A 15,078-nucleotide genomic window follows, 5' to 3' on the forward strand; every position below is an offset into this window, starting at 1 on the left:
GCAACGCAGAGACGAAACAATCTTTTTAATGTGTTACTCTATATTCAAATCAGTCATGCCCCTATTTTTTCTAGCTTCCTTTTGTGCACAAAAGAAGTTTTTCTCACAGAGAGTCTTCCCATGCTCCTATAATACGAGTGAAGAAAAGAAATGGAGAAGGAGGGAATGTCAGCTGCCCTTAAGGAGTGGAAGGGACTGCTCAGGCTGTGGACTCCAAGAGGCAGAGCTGGAGTTGAAGGGGAGAAGATAAGCGGAGGAGGCGTGGTCAGGTTTGAACAATCAGAAGTGCCCAGTACTGGAGGCCCAGCCATGCCTCCCATGTGCTGAGGACTCCTCTACGGAAGTGTTGACACAGACTCTGTTGACCATTTATCAGGAATATTATAGCAGCTCTGTTCTTCGGAACTTGTAAAATGGGGATATTAATCCCAATTTATCAGCTCACAGGGGAGGGATTTGATCCAGCTAAGTCTGAGGAGACTCCTTGGCTGGTTTTCCTGGCATCTGTAAAGAACTAGTTGCAATGGTTTCCAAACTTCACTGCAGAGCAAAATTAACTTGGGAACTTGGAAAAATCTAGATGCCTAGGCCACATCTGCAGAGATTCTGATTTAATTGGTGTGGGGTATGGCTTAAGTATTAGGATTTCTTCAAAGCTCTCCAAGTGATTCGAATGTACAGAACCTTTGAGAATCACTGCGCTAGCATACTAGAGATTTAGGATTCTGAATTTTAGTTCAGAATCTGATCTAACCAGAGATGTAACATTGAGCAACTTCTTTACCTTCGTTCTCTTGGCTCCATATTTCTTATTTATTAAAGGGAGGTGGGATATACATATTTCTAAAGCACTGTCCTTCAAAATTTTATTATTCTAGGGCCCTTAAAAGTTTATGAATTATGGAGCACCTGGTGGCTCAGTTGGCTGAGCAACCAACTCTTGATTTGGGCTTGGGTCACAATCTCAAGGTCATGAGATCGAACTCCAAGCTCAGCGCCTCGTCTGCTTGAGATTCTCTCCTTCTCTCTTTGCCCGTCTCCCTAGTCACTCACTCTCTCTCTCTCACATAAATAAATAAAATATATTATTAAAGTTTATGAATTATGAAAAGGCAACTTCACTGCTTTCTCAAAGTAGAGGAGGATCTCTGTTTAGTGACATGGGAATTCTTTGCACTCTTTTGGTCAGTTTTAATGGCAGTCATAGACTCTCCTCAAATGGGGATGGTTCTACCTCATAGCGGAACATGTGGTACCAAGAGTGTTCAGATGGCAGGTTTCTCAGCAGTCCTCTGCTGAGAGTTGGGGTACAGCCTAATTTGAGCACAAACGGAGAGAGGATAAAAGACGGGTTTCTTTACTCTTCTCCATGATTCCAGAAGATCCTTTACTGCCAGAGTTAGAGTCATCTGATGGGTCACTGCAGGTTTTTCTTGGTCTTTTGTGTGGATGTCTACCTTTGTGTTCTTTTGGGCTTGCTGCCCTACATTCAGCTTAGTGACTTGTTTACCAAGATTTTTCCTAACCTTAACCCAGAACTCTCAGGTTATCTTTTGGTCTTGATTTTACCTCTACCCAAATGAGAGTGTGTGTCTCATTGTCATTCTGGTCATGCAGCAACTGATTCCATTCGGGCGATGATAGACACAGAACTCCAATGTTCTTTTTTCCCCTAAAGAAATTTAAGGAGGGCTTCCATTATTAGGTTTTCTCAAAGATGTTGCTTGTATTTCATGGAATTTGTATTTGTTAGTAGTTTTATTTGCCACACAGTGTGCACAGAAGTAATCATAGAAATGTGGACTTATCATGAGGCATTGAACATCACAATTTTATATGGGGACTATGATTGAGTGATTTTTTTTAAGTGTGAAACTTCTTACTTCCAAAAGGGAAGGTATTTTTGGAAGGATAGCCTCCTATTATTACTTTAATACTTCCTGAATTTCTAGTTTAAAAACAAATTCAAAGACCCATTACTCTGTACACAATTCAAGTTAAGTCATCCAATTAAAACTCAGACAACCTTATTGGGAGAAAATTTTGGAAACTTTGGGTTACTTATGAAAGAGTTTAAAAAAAAGTGTTCTTTCTATTCTGGATATCAGACCAGGACACGTTTACTCTGGTGTTTACATAAATTCTATCAGTGCACCATGGAAGTGGGAAAGAACTGTTTTTATTTTTGTTTTTTGAAACCAGGAGGACAACAAAGCAATAAGAAGGATCATAGGGCACCATGTTAGTGACAAATCACAGGAGGTGGTTCCAGAAATGTTGTGAAAACTAGTTTCTCATTGCAGGAATTGGGTTGGGCCACTCCTTCACCTCCCCCCCCTTCTCAAACACAAATATTTTCATATAATAAAAGCCTGTTTCCCTATGGTTATAACCCAGCCTCCCCTCCTCGGATACCACCATTTTAAAGGGATTTACTGGCGCGGACCTTCCCGAAGTCCATAGGCTTTCTCTCTTTCTGGACCGTGTCTTGTAGAGGTGAGGCGCCCCTTCGGGGGCTCACGCCGGGTGAAGGGAGAAGAAACACCCACTCGGATCCAACCCGGGCAGCCAGAGGCCGGAGCATGCGCTGAGAGTTTGTGCAGCTGGCCCTGGCTGCCGCCGCTGCCTCGTCCGGACTTGGCGAGGACTTGGGAGGGACAGCGGCGCTGGGAGGTGGCTTAACAGAGACTTTCCAGCAACTGCTGCCCAGGACTCTTTTTTTTTTTTTTTCTTTTTCCCAGGAGGCGGCGACGGCGGCGGCGGGGGGAGAGGAAGAGAAGGAAGCGTCTCCTGCTTGAGGCAATGCAGCCCTTCGGCTCTCCGGGAGGAGCGTCCCTGCCCTGATGAGCCCCCGCAGTGCGTCCCCGACCGTCCCCCGGCGGGAGTGGGGCACGGAGCCCAGCGCCGACGGTGAGTGGCCGCACGTCTCCAGTCTTTCCAGCCGGCTGTCCCGCCAGCCCGCCGGCGGCTGTCCTCGGCGCTGTGTGCTCAACTACTTAGAGGCTGGCGGTGGGGCTCCCCGCCGCCGGCGCTTCCCCCCGCGCCCTGCCGGGGGCGCGCGGACGCGGACGCGGTGGCGGGGCGGGGGACCGCGCTCGGCTTTGTGCTGCTCCGGCGGCCGGGAGCGCGGGGTCGCGGCAGCGGCCGGGGCCGGGGGAGGGGGACGTGAGTGACTAAACCGGCGTCTGCACAGCTGCACCGGCCCTAATTCCCCTGCGCCCCTCCCGCCCCCGCCCCGGGCTAATCCATCATTCCGGGCCGAAGCACCATTTCTCACGTTCTCCCAAAGAAACCCTAGTCGCCGGGCGGAATCCCAGCTCAGCGCCGCGCCCCCCAGTGCCCGGTGTTCACACTCGAACTGCGGATGGGGTGGGGGTGCGGAGTTGGGGGGGCCCAGGAGCTGTCCTCATGAGAGGGACACTTGCAGGCACGGACTCGCCGGCGGCGCCTCTGACGTCTCCCGGGGGTAGTGTGGTTTCCAACCTTCGGGACAGTTCCGAGCTGAGCTGTCCCCGAGGAGGGGCGTGGACTGAGGGAGGTTTTAAAGAGCGCCTCATCAGAATGCAGAGGACACCGCTGCGGGTCCCCAGAGAACGGGAGTTTACTGTGTGCCTTCATTCATCCGGGAGTCAATCTTTTCTCTTCTCAGCAGGTGTTATCTGAAGTGGGTCTGGAACTTTAGGGGAGTTTAGGTTACAATTACAACTTTAAGACCTGATCTTCGAGGAAGCGATGTCTCCAGTGACCTAGGCTTCGGACCAGACTGGGGACCCAGCGGAGGGCCGGCAGGGGAGGGATGGGCTGGGGGTGTGGAGCGCGGTGATAAGTCCCCTGTTCTCCCTGCCCCTGCAGATCGCTGCTACTTTGCCGGTGGAAGTAGGATGTGGTGAAAGGATGGGGCTTTTCCCTTTCGGGGCTCACAATGGCCAGAGAAGATTCCGTGAAGTGCCTGCGCTGCCTTCTCTACGCCCTCAATATGCTCTTTTGGGTAAGTCGAACGGTTCCACTGCACCAACAGGTGGGGACGGCTGGACTTGGTTTCCTACAGCCACCACTTAATGCGCCGAAGGGCATGGCTAAGCATTAATTAATTACACAGGATCGCACCGTCTACTTTTCAGAGAAGTAAGTTTTGACCTTAAAATGCCTTTGATCTAGCTCAAGTGCCATTCGTAATTCGAAAAAAAGAAATCGACGCCTGGATACTGGTGGCAGTAAAATTAGACTTGAAGTTAATCTAGGGATATAAATAAATGCACGTGCTTGTGCTTGTAGATAAAAAAATTATGACATACTACTTAGGGAACTGCTTGTTTTCAGGAATTTCAGATAACTGTCCAAGCCATAAATTGTTTCCTTACCTCATAGTGGCCTATAAAATCTGGTTGGGGCAAGCAGTCTTACTCTGTTTTTGTAGGAATTCATACACAGATATCCTATCAAAAGACTGGGTAAATTTTTCTAGGAGATTCCATGCAGCCTGAAAAGGTGGTTTTCATGTAACTATTTCTAAGTTGGCCAAGTTTTAGGAATTTTGTGTATGCTTTTGGAAAATCCCATAACCATTTAAGGAAATAAAATACATAAAATTTAACAAGCTCATGGAAATCTTTATGCTGTATGACCTAGTGACTTTCTATGCTTTTGCACCCAGGCATAAATTTTCATTAAGTGTTATTAATAATCACGTTATTATTTATAAAACTTATGAGGAAAATATAAAAATTAAAACTTTGTTGCTTCGAGAAGCTGTCATGCTTAAGTGGATCGTTTTTGCCAATTTTGTGTTCTATTAATAATTATATTCATCATTTTCTATTAGAATTTTCATGTGTGATTTACTTATCTGGCTGACTGGCTGCCATTTGCCAGCCTCTTTTCATAAGAGGTACATGTGTTCTCTAGAGGATGACATTTTGGTTTGAACTAGTCCCTATGGGTGGCTGCATTTTAAAGTGACAAATTAAGACTTACTTCAGTGAGTAATCTGAAAGATACCTAAACTGGCAGCATTTTTTTCTCTACATGAAAATTAAAAAGCATCAAATAGTTAAATTCACTACTTGGAAATGTAAAATCACTAAGTGATCTTATTGCAGTTTTTGATTCTAAATATGTACCTTTTTCAATGGGTCATTAAATTACCTGCTTAGCTATAAGGTTAAGATTTTGAACTTTTTTTTTTTTTAAAGATTTTATTTATTTATTTGACAGAGAGAGACACAGCAAGAGAGGGAACACAAGCAGGGGGAGTGGGAGAGGGAGAAGCAGGCTTCCCGCTGAGCAGGGAGCCCAATGCGGGGCTTGATCCCAGGAGCCCGGGACCATGACTTGAGCCGAAGGCAGATGCCTAACAACTGAGCCACCCAGGCGCCCCTGAACTTTGTTTTTTTTTAATGTAACATATCACTTATATTTACTAGTTTTTCACTCTTCTACTTTATGCTTTTTAATTCTAGAATCATCACATTTTCACAGCTAAAAGGGGATTTATGACCTGTTGAACTTCCTTACTTTGTGGATGAGAAAACTAAGTGTAGGTTAGTGACTGGCCAGAGGTTAAATGGCCCAATGGCGACAGGATCAGTAGCCCCACTCAGTTTTCTTGCTCCTAAATAATGCCTTTACATGGATAATTACGGAGTTCTCAATCTTGGAATTACTAGGCTTTTTGCTGATGCTGCCCAAAGAATACTGATTTGGATTTTCTTAATAATCTGTATTATGTGGGGGTGGGGGGAACCCCAGTCATTTAACAAAAATATTGCTCTTCTGAGTAATGAATTTGCTTATAAAAACTTATTCCTTGAATTCCTCCAGGGCTTGTTCTATCCCCAAAGAATGTAAAATGTTCTGTCTTTGTTGTTATCCTGTACTTCAACTTTCTCACTTTCTGTGTGCATGTTCTGACATATTTATTTATTAAGATCCATTTCCCCTTTCTCCAGCCCTCTTCTTCTGCCACCTTCACCTCCAACAAAATAATCCACGCTAACCACCACGTGTGGATCCCTCTGTATTTTTCTTTATTTCATACAAATATTTATTTACTCATACCTATCCACATATACCCATTCATGTACATTTATATGTACATTCACAATATTTTTTTGTTAAATTATTTTTCTCATTTAGTCACAGGAGTGAGATTGCTACATTGGAGGATATGTGATATCGACAATAACAAAATAGCTAATCTTTATATAGTTCTTACATAGGCCAGGCACATATAGTGCTTCAGTTTCCTAGTCTGTGAAGTAAGGATGAAAGTTCCTCTTTTTTAGAGCTGTTGTGAGAATTCGAGTTAATACATGCAAAGTGCTTGAAACAGTTGCACATAACAGTGTTCTCTATGTGGCAGTAGTAACAGTGGATGGTAGTATTTGCGGTGGTTACCCCTCATTACTATAGTAATGATGCTCAAGTAGATTATCAGGAGGTGGGTTGCTTAGTCAAAGGAACCTCTGTGTTAGTAATAGCAGTAATTGTTATTGTTGTGATTAATATCACTAACACTGCTACATTTCTTTGACCCAGAAATCCTGTCCTGGGAATCTATTCCTTAGGAAGAAGAACATAAATACACCTCATTATATGCACACACGTATTTGTTGGATCTTGTTGGTGTACTGGCACCTTTTAATTTTTGTCAGTTGGAAAGGTTTAAAATATTATTTCACTGTTGCTTTGTTTTTTTTTCCCTCCCCTCGCAGTTGAGCATGAGCATAATTTTCTTTAGACCTATATATATTTCTTATATATTATTTCATTTCATAATTCATGTTCATTAAATATTTCATATTTACCATATAGGTTCGCCTTATTGTTTGCCCGTTGATTTCATTTATACTGTTACTACACAATAGTTAAACAAATTTTCATATGCTGTTTTTAATAGAATTTTTCTCTGGGATTTTAAATATTCTTTCATATTCTCTGTGCTTTCAAAGCACCCACCTTTCTTGTTTTCATTCTTTTTCCCTATGGACTTAAAGCTTATTTTATATAATTAAAAATATCTGTTGGGATTTTTGTTGGAATTGTATGAAATGTGTATCTAACTTTGGGAGAATTAACGTTATTCTTTCAGTGTTAAAACAATGTTTGCAGATGCTATATTTCCTTACTGAGTCAGATGTAGTTTTCAACCTTGTGCCAGGCACATTCCTGGGCTTTCTTGCACTACTCATGCATCTAATTCTCATAACAGCCCTGGAAAATTGTTTGTTTGTTTTTTGGGGTAAAGAGAGGTCACTCGGAGAAGCTCAGTAACTTTAGCAAGTGGCAGAACAGGGACTCACGGTTCAAATTTTTTTCCTCCAAGGTTTGATAGAAGTTGACCTGCTGGACACGGTGGTGAATTTACTTGCAGTGAAGAGGCAGACACCCTCCGTAGGAAGGGATTAGCTGTCCACCTCCTCATTCCAAGTCCCCTAGTGCAGTGCTTCTCAAACCAATCACTTGGGCATCTTGTCAGAATGCAGATTCTGATTCAGGACCTCTGGGGTTGGGCCTGGAAGTCTGCTTTTCTAAAAAGTTCCTCTGTGATGTTGGGGGTCTGAGTGCCACATGTTGAAGAACAAGGAAGCAGTCCTTGCTTTGAGCTCTCATTGTAATCAGAAGCAGAATAAACCAGTGGAGCATGTAAGCCCAACTTCTTAAATAGACTTCACATTCAGAGTATGGAGAGGGATTGTTCTTGCCTCTAGTTTGGCAAGACTGAGAAACCTACCCTCGTAACCTCTAGGATCAAAAGCTGTAGCCTTTTACTCCTCACTTGGCATTTTGAAATTCTTTTTTCCCTATCTATTTTCTACTATATTGGTACCATCTCCCTTTCTCTACCGAAAAGGATGTTAGGGAAAAGAAAACTAAATTTTAACTGAGGATCTATACAGTTTTGTTTTGCTGTTCTGAGAGCTGAAAATTAAACAGAGTGGTTTTTTTTTTTTTTTTGAGTGTGTTTTTAAATATGAGGCATAGACCTAAGAGGAAGCAAGTAGATCACAAATGCACTGCTTTTTCTCCATTGCTATGGATCCAGTCATCTTGATTTGCCCTCTGTTGAGTGGCTCTCGCATGTTTTGAAGAAGCCTGACCCCAGTACAGCTGAACTGGAGTTGGCACACAGATAATGGACCTTCTAGGCTTCTCATGGGTGTTGTGGGTTTGTCAAGGGAGAAGTCACTGGGGATGCGCTGCACGTGAGTACACCGCCCCGAGAACTCTTTTGAAACCATGATTCACATTCTGGCCACAAAGAAGCAAGGAAATGAGTTGTTTTTACTTCAGATTTATCCCACTTTTACTGTTTAAATGGCATATTATTTAAGTAAACAAAACCTTTCCTCCATTTAAAAGACAGCTTCTGTGGCTTTATGATATGAATCCTTGCCATTCATAGATGGTAATTTTCCGCTATTACATATATGGATAAATATGGTTGTTTTTGGAAGTTCCTGCAGTTGATGAACACTTAACATTTATCAAATATGTTTGTTTATTATTTTCTAAAAATATAATATCCCATATTTAGTTTTTAAGTTCTATAAGAGCCATTGCTTTTCACCTACCATTACTAAAGAAAGAAGCAATAGAGATAAACTTCTCTAATGAGCTAGGAAAAGAAACTTACAGAAGAAAACCTAAAAAGTGGACGGGGAATCTAGTTCACACTTTGGGATATATGCAGGGCAAATGAAACAGCAGAAGGCCAATGTTCTGTTTCTTTTTCCTTGGCCATAGGTAGTGAACCTTAGCTATTTGACTCATGGCAGATCCTAACGAGATCTTGGCAAGTGGACATTCGTCTTCACATGCCATTTATTTAGTCATATAAAAATACGACTTTTTACATTGATGCCCCTAACTTTATACTATGAGAGTCATTGAAGTTTTCTCTAATTCTAAGGAATAAGGGAGAGACTTCCAACAAATGTTAGTGCTTTTTTTTTTTTTAAGATTTATTTTATTGAGAGAAAGCGAGAGCACGCGTGCGTGCAGGAGTGGGAGGGGCAGAGGGAGAAGGAGAAAGAATCTCAAGCAGACTCTACAGTGAGCATGGAGCCCTGACGCAGGGCTGGATCCCATGACCCTGAGATCATGACCTGAGCTGAAATCGAGAGTAGGATGCTCAGCCGACTGCACCACCCAGGTACCCCAAATGTTAGCGCTTTTTAAAAATAAACTTTATATAAACTTTAGTCTCAGGGGCAAAGCTGATACATTCTTTTTATACAGTGTGGCCCCTTTTGAGCAAAGATGAGCCATCACATGGTTCATAAGGACCACTCTTTGGAGAAGGGCACGGGGGATTCTCTGGGACACATCCCTGCTGCAGAGCCAAGCAGTACTGACATTGGGCTGCCAGCCTCCAAATAATTAAGAATTGATTTACCTTTATATCTCAATAAATCACAACTTGAATCCCTTTTTTTTTTTAAGACAAAAAGGAATTTTAAAAGCACCTAGTCCAATTCTTCATTTTCAGAATGAGCAGATGTTCCAGAAGTTTGAATTACTTGTCCAAGGTCTCTGTAGAGTTAGAACTGTAACTAAGTTCCCCATCTCTCTTCTGCATTCTGCTCTTTGCTACCAGATTTGACATAAAAAGGAAAGTTCAGGTAGGTGGTTTTAAACATCTGTCAGCCTTGAATAGAAATTATTGGTGTCACTGTTACCTTATATGAGACTATATGTTATGGATGGCAGAGAGTTGAAGGACTTAAAAGTCTCTTTTGTGACTATGCCCTTGCTATTTGGTGGAAGCTATAGGCATACGTTTCATGACAAGTTTAGGGAATGTGCACACACATAAAATTCTGATTTGGAAAACAACTTGATTCAATCCTTATTTTTACATAATTAGATTTGAGCAAAACCAGAATATGTCTCCAACACAGCAAATTTCATATGTACAAATATTTGTTGAGAGCTAGCATTTTCTAAATGTTTTGCAAGACGGAATGTAGCAAATGTCCTGCTAAGTATTATATTAAATATATTTCTCTAAAGTAATATTTGTTTTATTTTCTAAACGTTTTCTTGAACTACAAACAATATTCTGCAATACTGGAGAAAATGTAATAAGGAGTTATATGCCCAGTTACATATCATAACCACAGTGTTCCTAATCATTTAATCACAATGAATGATAATTGAAAAATTATTTTAAGTTGGAAATTAGTAGAAAATACCATTATTAGTAAGGAGTCCTGAGTGGCTTGCATAATTTGTGCTTCTAGATTTAATAGCATCAAGTATTGATGTGATCTTAGTATTGAAGTGATCTCATCTCATTTTAGCTTAGTTTCTTGCTATAGCTTGCACTCTGTATGTTGTTACTGCTCTGATTTTCTCAGCCCCGGTGAGTAACATCAAGAATGAAACTGTTCTCATACATTTAATGCAGCTGGAAATAATGTCATAATAAAAAACAGTTCAGTCTCAGAGTTGATTGTTCGCCATAAGATAAGGCTTTGGATTGATATTATTTATTTTGACTAATGTTCTGGGCACGACTACAATGCTTGGGTAACTACTGTGCAAAAGAACAGTAGAGTCAAGTAGAAGTTTGTAGTTTAAAGGACACTTGAGAACACTTAAACCAGCCTCTGACCTGATGTATAAATCTTTGATCTTGTAACTCAGCAAGCATCTCTCTCCTGGAAAACTTCCAGTGGTACAAAGCTTAGCTCTTCTTAAAGCATCCCCTAATTTTGCTAATGTTCTCTTAGAGCTCATCTAGCAAGTTGAAATCATTTCTCTTTAATTTAATTATTTTCTCGTTCATTCATCGAATATCTCTTGGGCCTCCCTGCTGGGCCTGGTACTCTTCTATGTGATAGGGCTGTAGACAGTGGTCTGTGGAGTGAAATGGGTGGGTGAAAATAGAAAGCAATTGATAATGGCTCTGTGAAGTCTGTCCAAGAGCCCTGGCTGTGGGTAAGAAGGGAGTTGGGAGAAGATCTTTACATGCTAGCTATTTGAGCTGGCCTTGAAGGGTAGGGCTGCCCTGCTCTGCTCCTGAGGATGGAAAGCCTGGGGCAGGGTGCAACCCAGGCAGAGGGAACTGCATGGGGAAAGACACAGGGTCTTGGGGGGCTCTGCATGGTGCATGTTGGAGAAGCGCAGCAGCTTTTTGTCATCTGGGTACAGAATGCCCGTGAGAACGTGCTGGCAGGGAACAGACTAAGGAGACAGCTTCAAGGTGATTGAAGAGGGCCTCTGTGCCCTGCTGAAGCATTTAAACTTGACTCTCTAGGAGAGATTTGAGGGTAGTGGAAGTGAGAGCTGGGCAGGCGCCCTAGGGGCAGCTGGGGAAGCTGTATAAGCAGAAGAACTCCATCTGTGTTTCCTAAAGCTATTGAAGGGTGAATGTGAGGTGGAATCTGTGAGCCAGAGAGTTCATTAGAAGGTGATTGCAATTACCTGGCAAGAGACTGAGGGCCTGAACTAGCCAGAAGTGGCAGGAAGCGGGGAGGAATTCACCAGCCGTGGTGGGGGAACAATCTGGAGGACTTGAAAGTAATTAGATGTAGGACTGAGGAAGAGGGAGAGGTTCAGGCTGTCTGCCAAGTTGCCAGTTTCTGTGATTGAGGCGTTGATTCTACCATTTACCGAGATAGGAAATGCAGTGGGAGGGACACACAGGTTTTGAGAGGAATGGAAATGAGTTCAGTTTCAGAGATGTCAAAACTAGGAAGGGCCATGCAAGTGCAAGAGGTAGCTATATCACAGAGCTTTATCCCTTATCCACCCACTGGACCTTCAAATATCCAAAGATTCCATTTCTGAACTGATTTAGGAGTCATCTTGTCTCTTAAGCTGACTGAGAAAGATTAAGAGAAAGCCCTGAGGTCAAAAGAGACTTGAAGTAGTAGTACGTAATATGCAGAAAAACCCTACTCTGTCTTTTCATCACATAAATCCTCTGTGAAGCCGGGCTTATTATCATAACAGTTTGTATGTGAGGAAACAGGCTTAGGACAGATTCAATGACACCCAAAGTCATATAGCTAATTAAGGGGCAGAGGTGGAATTCCAACCAAGGTTTTTGGCTTTGGTGGTTTCTTACAGTCATTATGGCCAAGCCCATATGCCTTTAATGTCCTCTAAGACTGTGTTATCTGGTCCCTGCTTGGCCTTTCATTCTCACCACATGCCAGTTTCCCTTCCTTGAACATGTCCTGCTGCCTTCCATCCTGGGATCTTTGCTTTTCTTTCCGACTGGAATGTACTTTTTCAACCACGCTTTCCCTAATGAACTTGGTAATTACCCTTCAGAGCTTCCTCTCTGAGAAGTCCCTTTGACTCCATGGAATAGGTCAGGCACCACAAAAAGGAGGCTTAGAACAACTTGTATTATTCCTTCCCAGTGCTTACTACCGTTTGCAGTTACACATTTATATCTTTGATGGGCTGATTAATGTGTGTCCTCTTAGTAAATTTCACCATAGACTAGAGATGGTGCCTATTAACTGCCATACCATTATCCGTGTATCTCCAGGACATCTCAGAGGACCTGGCCAAGAGCAGTTGATCAATACATATTTTTTGAATGGAAGAATTACCTCAAAGCCCATGCACTTAGCCATTCTATGCTACTAGAAATGTTTTGGAATATACCACTTAAAAGAATTACACATTTCTTGTTATAAACAGAAGAACAGTGTATAAATGACCACTGATTATAATAGACTATACCAAAATGAAGAAACTTATAATTTATTGATACCTGTCTCAGAGCTATGATATTGAAAATTGGCTAAACAGCCTATAAGAAATTAGAGGATGGAGAAACTAAGATCAGTTATTGCTGATCAGTTATTACTTTAAAGAATGATAATTATTTATAATTGTGCAAGAATTTGAGGTAATTAAATAAAATATCACATTAATAGACATTCCTGTCTCCCCCCCCATGAAACTTACAAGGTATTTAAAGGTCCACATACAGCCAAGTAGAGGGAGAACATGTAGGCTCAGATTTAATCACGTGGTCCAGGGCCCCCTGCTAGCCCTGTGTGTTTTTTTGTTTTTTTTTTTAATTGCCCACGTAGTTTTCTTTTTTTTTATTCTTATGTTAATCCCCATACATTACATCATTAGTTTTAGATGTAGTGTTCCATGATTCATTGTTTGTGCATAACACGCAGTGCTCCATGCAGAATGTGCCCTCCTCAATACGCATTACCAGGCTAACCCATCCTCCCACCCCCCTCCCCTCTAGAACCCTCAGTTTGTTTTTCAGAGTCCATCGTCTCTCATGGTTCATCTACCCCTCCGATTTCCCCCGCTTCATTCTTCCCCTCCTGCTACCTTCTTCTTCTTCTTCTTCTTTTTTTTTTTTCCTTAACATATATTGCATTATTTGTTTCAGAGGTACAGATCTGAGATTTAACAGTCTTGCACAATTCACAGCGCTTACCAGAGTACATACCCTCCCCAGTGTCTATCACATAGTCACCCCATCCCTCCCACCACACCCCCCACTCCAGCAACCCTCAGTTTGTTTCCTGCGATTAAGAATTCCTCATATCAGTGAAGTCATATGATACATGTCTTTCTCTGTTTGACTTATTTCGCTCAACGTAATACCCTCCAGTTCCATCCACGTCGTTGCAAATGGCAAGATCTCATTCCAGCCCTGTGTGTTTTAATAGGTTCTATTATTATTTAGGTATGGAGAAGCCAACAGATCAGGTGACTGCCATTGAAAAGATAGTTTATTATACTCACAGATCACGAGAGAGAGAGAGTACATGTCTCATCACGAGGGCCAAGAGGGGAAGCACTGGGGTCCATCTCAAGGCAGAGAGAAAGAGAGGGACTGGGCACGTACTTTTACTGTGGCTACATCAACAAGGAACAGGCCAGACAAAGAAGTAGGTTTTGGATTGGCTAGTTTAAATACTTTCAGCAGCCTCTGGAGTACAGGGGCCGTCCTTGGTTGTCTGGCACCTAGACCTTGGGGTGATCACGGCAGGTGTGGAGTGGCCCAGGGTGAGAGCGCGCAATAAAGGAGGTGGTTGGGGTGTGGGGTCTGGATTGGTTGGTTTGTATTTGAAAATGAGGAGTGTGAACCTGGGAGAAGGACTCCTCCCAATGGTGGTAGAGGGCAGGCAGCCAAGGCAAGGTGACTCGGGCACATTATCAGTTTGTTCAGACCAAGGTGTGTCCAGCTTGAACATATAGAACAGAACCACCCGATTGGCTGTTGTCGAGAGCCGTGGGTTAAATTTGAAAATTGTATTTAGAATAAGAAATTTTGTATTTTAAATCCTATTCTCCCTTTTGCATCTTCAACAACATGGAATGAAAGCTAACGTGCTTGCTTTATTTTCTTTGGTAATCTCGAATTTTGTAGCTTTTAAAACTAGAAACCATTGTTCTGACAAGGCAGGCAACTCTAGGCATCAAATTCAGAAGCTAGAAGCATGATTAATAAACTGTGGTTGACCCACTGGGTAACTTTTATCAGGTTTATAATCTGTTTTTATTCCCACCAGAAATGAGGATAGTAATAACTAGTCTTACTCTTCTTGGAACTCTCGTCCCAGGATTCTTACTCTGTTTCAGGCCATTGACCCCTGAGACTCTGTTCACTAAAGAATATAATTAAGACATTCAGACTTAACCTGGCCACTATCGACTACCCCCCAGCCTATGCCTCCCCTTTTAAAAAAAGAACCCTGCATGCTGTGCAGGCTAGTGTCCTCCCTGTGGAAATTAATATGCTCATTTCTAAACTTGGAAGGTAGTTAGTGACTAAGCCTAAACCTCCAAAGACCAAAGGCTTGGATTTGAATCTCTGCTCTGCCATTTAGGGTCTATATGACCTTGAACAGATTACTTCATTTTTCTGTGCTTCGTGGTACTTTTTTTTTTTTTTTTTAAAGATTTTATTTATTTATTTGACAGAGAGAGACACAGCGTGAGAGGGAACACAAGCAGGGGGAGTGGGAGAGGGAGAAGCAGGCTTCCCGCCGAGCAGGGAGCCCGATGCGGGGCTCGATCCCAGGACCCCGGGATCATGACCTGAGCCGAAGGCAGACGCTTAACGACTGAGCCACCCAG

The 15,078-nt window shown here is 42.5% G+C and overlaps 1 protein-coding gene across 4 annotated transcripts in view; it reads left to right on the top strand.

Moving 5' to 3' along the window:
- Positions 1-2,358: 2,358 nt before the first annotated feature.
- TSPAN12 (tetraspanin 12) overlaps positions 2,359-15,078 on the top strand; it is a 65,686-nt gene continuing 52,966 nt past the window's right edge. The window contains exons 1-3 of one of the 4 annotated variants that reach the window (XM_081800197.1): positions 2,359-2,496; positions 2,742-2,910; positions 3,853-3,988. In XM_081800197.1, the coding sequence (XP_081656323.1) occupies positions 3,923-3,988 (66 nt within the window). In that variant the 5' untranslated portion in view covers positions 2,359-2,496; positions 2,742-2,910; positions 3,853-3,922. Of the gene's footprint in view, positions 2,497-2,656; positions 2,911-3,456; positions 3,665-3,852; positions 3,989-15,078 lie in introns of those variants that run through there. The other 3 variants (XM_081800198.1, XM_081800200.1, XM_081800199.1) reach the window with 3 other exon arrangements.

The sequence above is a fragment of the Leptonychotes weddellii genome, chromosome 12, assembly GCF_054177405.1.
Source record: "Leptonychotes weddellii isolate Sample4059 chromosome 12, ASM5417740v2, whole genome shotgun sequence".
Lineage (NCBI taxonomy): Eukaryota > Metazoa > Chordata > Mammalia > Carnivora > Phocidae > Leptonychotes > Leptonychotes weddellii.